General features: G+C 44.9%; 1 protein-coding gene across 1 annotated transcript; it reads left to right on the top strand.

The window, feature by feature from the left end:
- Nucleotides 1-230: 230 nt before the first annotated feature.
- Nucleotides 231-1,312, top strand: LOC118576254 (speckle-type POZ protein-like). Its single transcript, XM_036176574.1, is given in 2 exon segments — nt 231-315; nt 318-1,312. Coding segments are annotated over 2 exon segments (1,080 nt in total).
- The last annotated feature ends 7,105 nt before the right edge of the window (nt 1,313-8,417 follow it).

The following is an 8,417-nucleotide window of genomic DNA, read 5'->3' as shown; positions in this document are numbered from 1 at the left end:
GATATAAGAGTCCCTAGTAGTGTACACTATCTTGTCTGAAATAAGGATCGAAATCTGTATAGAAAATATCAGAGATCCAAGTTTCCAGCCCCATCAAAGAGGGACTAGAGGAAAAGCAAAAACCTAACATCTACTTCAGGTCTATTATTGTGTCTCACAAGGTGAAGAGAAAACAATTTCTAGTTCTTCATTTTGGATCCAGTTTAACCTTCAAACTACCTCAAGGAGAAATGGCAGGAGACAGGACAGCCCAGAGATTGGACCACACTCAAATCAGCTTTCAGAAAATCTCCTACAGGTGGACCATCTGCAACTTCCCTTTTTTTTGGAGGAAAGGCCAGGAAGCATTAGAAGCCCAACTTTCTCAATAGGAGCCAATGACAAATGGTGTTTGACAGTGTACCCAAAGGGAATCGATGAAGTAAGTGCAGATTACCTATCTGTTAATCTACTTTTGCTCAGCTGTCTAAAGAGCCATGTTTGGGCAAAGTTCCAGTTCTGGATCATAAATGCTGAAGGAGACAAAACAGAAACCATGAGGAGCCCAAAAGCCTTTAAGTTCGTGCCAGGCCTTGGCTGTGGATTCAAAAAGTACATCCTTAGAGATTTCCTCCTGTCTCATGCACCTCATCTTCTTCCAGACGACCATTTCACACTTCTCTGCATGGTGAGCATGGTCCAGGACTCATTCAGTATCTCTGACCAGAACAGAAAGCCAGGGATTCAAGTTCCTAGATGCACATTGACATATGACATAGGAGAGCTATGGGAGGATTCCTTATTCACAGATTGCTGCCTGGTGGTATCTGGCCAGGAATTCCATGCTCACAAGGCCATCTTAGCAGCTCGTTCTCCAGTTTTCAGAGCCATGTTTCAACATGACATGGAGGAGAGCAGAAAGACTTGCTTTGGGATCCCTGACTTCGAGCCACAAGTCTTCAAGGCAATGATGGACTTCATTTACACTGGAAAGGCACCACACCTAGACAGCATGGCAGATGTTGTGCTGGCAACTGCTGACAAGTATGGCCTGTAGCGTTTGAAGGTCATGTGTGAGTATGCCCTCTTCAAGGACCTCTCTGTGGAGAATGCTGCCCACACTCTCTCCCTGGCTGACATCCACAGCTCAGGGCAGCTGAAAACCCAGGTGCTGGATTTCATTACATCTCATGCTTCTGAGGTCTCTGAGACCTCAGGCTGGAAGGCAATGGTGGGCTCATATCCCCATTTAGTGGCTGCAGCATACCATTCCCTGGCTTCTGCTCATCTCTCTTTCCTGGAGCCCCCTTTCAAATGCTTGAAGCAATCCTAGAACAGAATTCACAGTTTAAAATGTGAAATATAAGGCATTCAGAAGCTAAATCAAATCAGTCAACATGATTGAATTGAGAAGCATTTAGGACTTTCCATAACACAAACCAAAATTCACTTACAATGTTTATTCTTGGTTCCCAACTTTACTTCATATGGAAAGAACTATAGTCCTAAAATGGAGGACACATCTCTGAGATTCTCTGCTTAAGTAGCAGAAGTAGATCCACTTCTAATATGTACTTGGAGGTAGAAAGAGATAAACATTTAATCCAGATCTCAGGGCCTAAAGACACACACACCTTTAATCCATATCTTGAGGCTTGAAGGCACAACCTAAATTCAGCCACACCCTCTGCTATTGGTCTTTGCCTGCTTGCCTTCACCTTCAGTAAGTCCTTCCTTCCCTGTCTCTGGAAGGCCAACATAAATTGAATACCAGCTCAGCTATTCAACCTCCTGGACTGAATAAGTATTGGATTCTTGTATTTTCCCTTCATAGCTATCCACTGTGGGATTAGCAGGACTACAGCCATAAGTCATGCTAATAAATATCCTTCCCTCAAATATAGAAAGATTTACTCTTTATATTCTGGTACTTTTGAGAACCATAGCACAACTCTTCTTTATATGGGTGAATAAAGTGTCCCAAATTATTCAACAGTTGTGAATAAAGATCAAAACTAGTTTCCTATTGACCTAAGATTTTATCTAGAGAAAAATGGAGTGATGTAACAGTCCCTAGTAGCCTAGACTGTCTTCTCTAAAACTAATATTGAAATCTGGATAACAAATTTCAGAGAGATGTTTCCATCCCCACTGAAGAAGGAACAGAGGGGAAAACAGAAACTAAAAAAAATCTAAAAAAATATTTGTAATTGTGACCCCCAGGTTAAAGATGAAAAAAATTACCAGTTCTTCATTTTGAATAAGCTTTAACTTTCAAACCATCACAAGCAGGTATGTCAGTGGACCTGATGCCCAAAAGCTGGGGCTACACACAGATCAGCGTCCAGTAATTATCCTACTGGTGGACCATCTGCAACTTCCATTTTGCTTGGAGGGAATGTGGGAAGACACTAAAAGTCCTACTTTTCACCAGGAGCTAGTGACAAACAATGGTGTTTGAAAGTACACCTGAATGGGGATGATGTATAAGGCATAGATAACCTGTCACCTTATTTACTGCTGCTAGCTGTCCAAAGATCCCAGTGTGGGCAAAGTTCCAGTTGTAGATCCTACACACCATATTAGATAAAAATAAATTATGAAGAGCTCAAGGGTGATCAGGTTCCTGCAAAATCAACACTGGGGGTTCAAAAAGTTCATCTTTGGAGATTTTGTCTTCTCATGGGATTTGGCTTCTCCTAGATGACAAGCTCACCCTCCTATGCAAGGTGATCATGGTTCAGGATACCTGCTTCTCTGATCAGAGCATGAAGCCAAGGATTCAGGTTCCAGGTGCATGGTGGCAGATGACCTAGGGGAATTGTGGCAGAGTTTCTGATTCACAGACTGCTGCCTGGCAGTAGCAGGTCAGGAAATACAGGCTCACAAGTTCATCTTAGCAACTCTGTCTCCAGTTTTCAGTGCTATGTTTAAATATGGCATGGGAGAGAGCACAAGGAACCAAGTTGAGATTCGTGACTTGGAGCCACAAGTCATCAAGGCAATGATGGGCTTCATTTACACTGGGAAAGCACCAGACCTTGACAGCATAGTAGATGCTGTACTGGCAGCTGCTGACAAGTATGGCCTGGAGCTTTTAAAGTTCATGTGCAAGTGCACCCTCTGCAGGGACTTCTCTGTGGATAATGCTGTCCATATTCTAATACTTGCTAAACAGTATAAAGCAGAGCAGCTGAAAACTCAGGCACTAGATTTCATTACACCTCATGCTTCTGATGTCTCTGAGTCCTCAGGCTAGAAAGCAATGCTTGAGCTGTGCTATATCTTCATCTATGGAAATTCTAAGCTCTGAATAATGTTGATTAGATAAGACCAGGGAGGCTATGCTCGTACTGGCCCCTGCAGCCCCCACCCCCAGGAGGACGGCTAAAGTGACTGCAGTCACAGGCTTCCTTTTTGAGAGATGGGGGGTGGTGCGAGGGCAGCTGTCTCTGCCAGAGTCTTCTCTTCCCATCTTTCGGAGAATTGATGTGGAGAATAATAGGTTAGCCTAGGGATAAGCTGAACCAATATGCAAAATATGGGGGCAGAGGGATTATTTAAATGAAGAGAAATGCATGGTTAGGCCATCAGTACAGGCCCACCAAGTATCATTGGCAGGGAGAAGATATCCAGACTTAAGGGAAGTACTTAGGTTGTCTGTGACATTGCAAAGTGGTTGATAAACAGGGGGGATGATAGTGCCTCGGGTTTCAAGGTAGCTGCCTGAGCCCATGACTCGGGAGAGTGTAAGGCGAGATGTGGGTGGCTGTTGCCAGTGACAATCATGTGGGTCAGTGGTTAGGGAGAAATCTAAATCAACAGCCACTCCTTCATAAAATGGTGGGGCAGAATGATAGCAAAGCCAGCAGGAGTCAACCAAATCAGGGTTGGAGGTATTAAGTACCTGGTAGGTTTTTTCGATAAGGGTGGTAATCATATCTTTGGTAGTTGGTGGGGGAGGTGGGAACGTGGGAGAAAAAACCTGTGGATATCTGAGATATATTGGTTGTAAGAAGATCATTGTTGCCAAGAAAAGAGTTGGGACCGATGGCAACAGCATTAGGGGAATTAACAGGCTGTTTTAAAAGTTTGATGAGGAAGATTACACCTGAATTATGGCCATCTTGGTAGAGTAAGAGGCCCCATTCATAGCCCCACTCCCAATTGGTAGCCTTCTTTCCAGGGTCAGTAAATTGGGATCCTAAGAGGATGACACCATGAATTAATGCACTCAGGTCTAATAGTCCAGGGATTCTTAGGGCGGGAGTAATTGGCCCTAACAGTTATAAGGTCCCAGGATGAGGAAGGGCCCCAGTATGTATCACCGGTGGTTTCAAAGCCCCAGGCCTTGCAATGGCGCTCAGGGCGACCACCACAGGTGTAATGACTCGAGCGGGGATGATGTTAACCAGGGCAGACATAGAGGGTGGGCCTAGTGAGGCGGGAGCAACGGAAGGCGTTGCTACATCCAGGCGGGCACGGGCCTGTAGGGGGCGGTTAGGCGGTGTGTGGGGAGGCGGGGAGTCATTTTCTAGACCCCAAGGGGTCATAGAGCCTGATGAGAGCTTACAGAGGTCCGGAAACAGGTCTGGCCACCAAGGGCCAGGGGTGACTAGGGAGGTTTGTCAGATGACATCCTGTCGCTCCATCAGCACACTGCAGACCTGGCCACCGCCACTGCCACTGTGCCATTTTAACGGAGCGCTCTGGCTGGCTGGGCTCTGGCTGGCTTGGCTCTTTCGCCCAGGCGAGGGAGCTGCGGAGAGGCGCCGCTTGCTCTCATTCCCAGCTCCCTCCCCCCTCTGCCTTTCACCGTGCATGTACAGACACACACACACACACACACACACACACACACACACACACACAGCACACATATACATATACACAAACAAACATCCCACACAACTCACACCCTGCCAGAGCTTCTGGCTGCCTTCTCTCTCTCTCTCTCTCTCTCTCTCTCTCTCTCTCTCTCTCTCTCTCTCTCACACACACACACACACACACACTCTTTTCAGCATTTTTCATTAATCGTCCCTTCTTGGGGAAAACAGTTACAACAATCCTCTAAAGTGACAAAGAATTTTATGAGGTCTTTTTTTTTTTTAACGAACCCGTATCCCTTGTGTCTGGAGGGCATCTTTAATGCCCTTTATGAACAAGTCCTGAGAAGTTCCCTGTCCCAGGGTGAAGTCTCTAGCTCAGACTCACCTCGTCCTTCTCGCTTTCCCCCGGATCACCAGGACCCTGAGTCGGGTGGTCTCGACGGGTGATCACTTTAAATCTCTACCAGACGTCTGGATTTTCCTGGAGAAGGACTTTCAACTCCCTAAGAGGCAAGGGTCAAGCCAGCAGGGTGTCAACCAGGGCGACCCACCTGTGGGAGAGAATGAAAGGGAAGGGCGACACAAAGAGATGAACAGCAAGACAGAATTCTGATCAAGCTGCCAATCTTTATTTTTCTCTGAATGGCTTATATAGCATAACGGGGGAAGGGGCAGGAAGGAGGGGAGGGGAAAAGGGGCGTGTAGAACATGGAAGGGGTGCAAGATTTGTGAGGCAGATCGTGCAAGGTCACTGGTTAGGGGCAGTTTATTCTGTTGCTAGGCTACCTGACCCTGGAATGCTCTTTACTTCTGTTGTCATGGCACCTGACTGTGGATGTTCTCTTATCTTTGGAGGCCTCTGGTTACTGCTCTGGGAAGGGGCTTATGAGTTGTTCTTTGGTCTAGCTAGTACTTTCCATGGTTCATGTTTGGTTCCTGACATCTTGGTCCCTAACACCATCTCTACCCCTGATCATTGAAATTAACCAATCACTAGGCAGAAAACCTTGTCCCTGGAGAAACTCCACCTCTAAGAAATCTTACATAAACCACCTGCCTGTTTAGGTGTTGGCTGTTCTTCCCCACCCTGGTAGAGACAGTCACTCTCTTGGTTTTCTCCTTCCAAAATAAATCTCATTCTCAAATAATCTTGGGTGTGAAGATCTTCATTTTCTGGGGCAGAGAAGATGAACCTTTCTAAGTGACCTGTAGAGGACCAAAAAAAAAAAAATGAAAAAAACTTGTAGAGACATTCCCTTAGGGGGGCTGAGCAAGGTAGAGCAGAACAGAAGAACCTTGCTGAGAGGTCCCTTAGGGGACTGGGCAAGGCAAAGCAGAAAAAGTAACAACTTTTCACTGGAGCCAGAAGAGATTGCTATGTTTCTGCAGGGGTTTCCCTTTTAGCAGAATGAAGCAAAAGAAGCAACATCTTGGACCAGAGAAGAATTAGAGCTCTGCTGGGAAGCCCTTGTATGTGGGGGCTAAGGAAAGCTCAGCTGTAGCAGCTTTCCAGGAGAATAGCACAATTGCTATATCTTGCAGGGAGATCATCCCCCACTACACCACCAACTCAGGGTAGAGCTAGAGCTGTCCCTGCAGCTCAAGGTATAGCCTGACTCCATGAGCATTCAGCATAGCTTTCCCTCTAGACCTGAGCTGTCCCATTGCTGCTCTGGCCACCATAACTGTCTTAGTAGCTCAAGGTATAGCCAGACTCCCCAAGCAGGCAGGATACCCTGCCACCCCCAGAATAGCAACACAAGCTTACACACCTCATGTATGAACTGCTGGGGCAAGTAAAGGAGCTGGACCTGTAGATTCAAAGCTACAGGATCTCTATGACACAAGGCAACAATGAAGCTTATCCAGGTGGAGTCCCAGTGAGGGTCCAGTATTGACAGTGTAGCAGAAGCCAGAGACCTCAAACCAGAACAATGACTCATTGCAATGACCACTTACAAGTTAAGGTGTATGGACTAAAGAGTATACTGTGTGACTCACTGTGTCACACTACAGCTGCCACCCTGGGACTTTATCTTTGTATGTTAGTTAGTTTGCTTCTCTTTGTTTTAAATTTTTTTGTTTCTATTTTGAATTTTGTTTTGTTTTGTGGAAGAAGTTCTAAGAGTAGAGGGCAGCTACAAAGGGACAGGGAGATGGATGGATCAGGATGTGTGATATGAAATCCACAAAGAATCAATACAAAAACTGATTTTAAAAAAAATAAGTCAAGCATTTAACCTCATCTCCTCATCCCTGAGGAGGCTGAGGTAGGCAGATCTCTGCATTTTTTGAGTCCAGCTTGCTCTTTAGATTGGGCTCCAAGGCAGGCAAGGCTATATAAAGACACTCCCTTTTGAAAACAGAAAGAGAAAGAACCCAAATCAGCCTGAAAGCTGTATTTCATTGTGTGTGGTGGTTCATGCCTGCAGCTCCTGATAGCATTGATATTGGCTCGGGAGGTTTGCTTATATACAGGAAGGTTATTGTAAACAAAGATTTAGGATCTTGTCTAGAAGTAAGAAAAATAACTATGTTTTCTCTATGTGTGGAGCAAACTTGATATTCTAATAGGCACTTATTGGCTTGGGCTTGTATTGGGAATCACAGGGAGCAGGAATGCTGGGTATTTGATAGGTGTGTCTGGCCATATCAAATGAGATCTTGTCTCCAAAAGCAAAACAAACTCAATAACATTCCCTCAAATCGACATCCTTAAATATGATCCCCTCCCCCAAAGGACAGATTCTGAGGCTGGAAACAGTGCTGTCCTTCTGTAACTATATTCCGGAGGCAAAGGAAGAACAACCTAATCTGCAGTGGCATCCTGGAATACACAGGGTGATTACAGGGTTCTTGGGAAACAGTTTATTTGAGTTGAGGCTGTCCTTCTTAAGTGGCCTAATCTCTAAAAACCAACCAAACAAAAATTAAACGAAAGGAAACCCCCAAATAGGTCCAGCATAATTTTTAAAACAAGAGTTGAGAAGAGACCTAATCATCAAGGAGAATATGTAAATGAGAACAATAAAATGAAGAGGTCCTCAATTTTTGTTTAATCAATAGAGAGATGAAAATCAACAATTATCTGTCACCACTATCTTTAAAAATCTGTCAGATCATGAGTGTTGAGTCTGTGGAGAAACTGGGATCTTCATTTTCTGGTCTGGAAAAGTCTAAGTTGATAAAATTACTAAATAGACAGTCCCTCCAGCATAACAGGATTGTCCGGAGCCTCCTGCCATCCGATCTAAGATTCACCACTATGAAAAATTGAATGAAATAGTCCAAGCCGTATACTTCCTTCCATTATCTTAATCGCAAAAGTTTGAAGAGCAAGCCAGGTGTTACTGTTAGCACTGCAGGATAGAAAGAGGACGTTTCCCCATATTAGCCAAGCTTGGGTGAACCTTACCAGCTCCAGTTCAGAGAAGCATCTCAACATGCAAGAGTCCCAATTTCATGTTGCCATTTTCACTGATAGTTCAATAATGGACAAAGTCAATTAGCAATGAGGAACAATGAAACTTGTGTTTGTCTTGTATAGGAGTGGAGGTCCCACCTAGGAAGGCTCTCAAAGACCCTCACCATAACAAGAAACCACAA

The sequence above is a fragment of the Onychomys torridus genome, unplaced genomic scaffold (genome assembly GCF_903995425.1).
Source record: "Onychomys torridus unplaced genomic scaffold, mOncTor1.1, whole genome shotgun sequence".
Taxonomy (NCBI): domain Eukaryota; kingdom Metazoa; phylum Chordata; class Mammalia; order Rodentia; family Cricetidae; genus Onychomys; species Onychomys torridus.
This window is presented reverse-complemented; position numbering and strand designations above follow the sequence as displayed.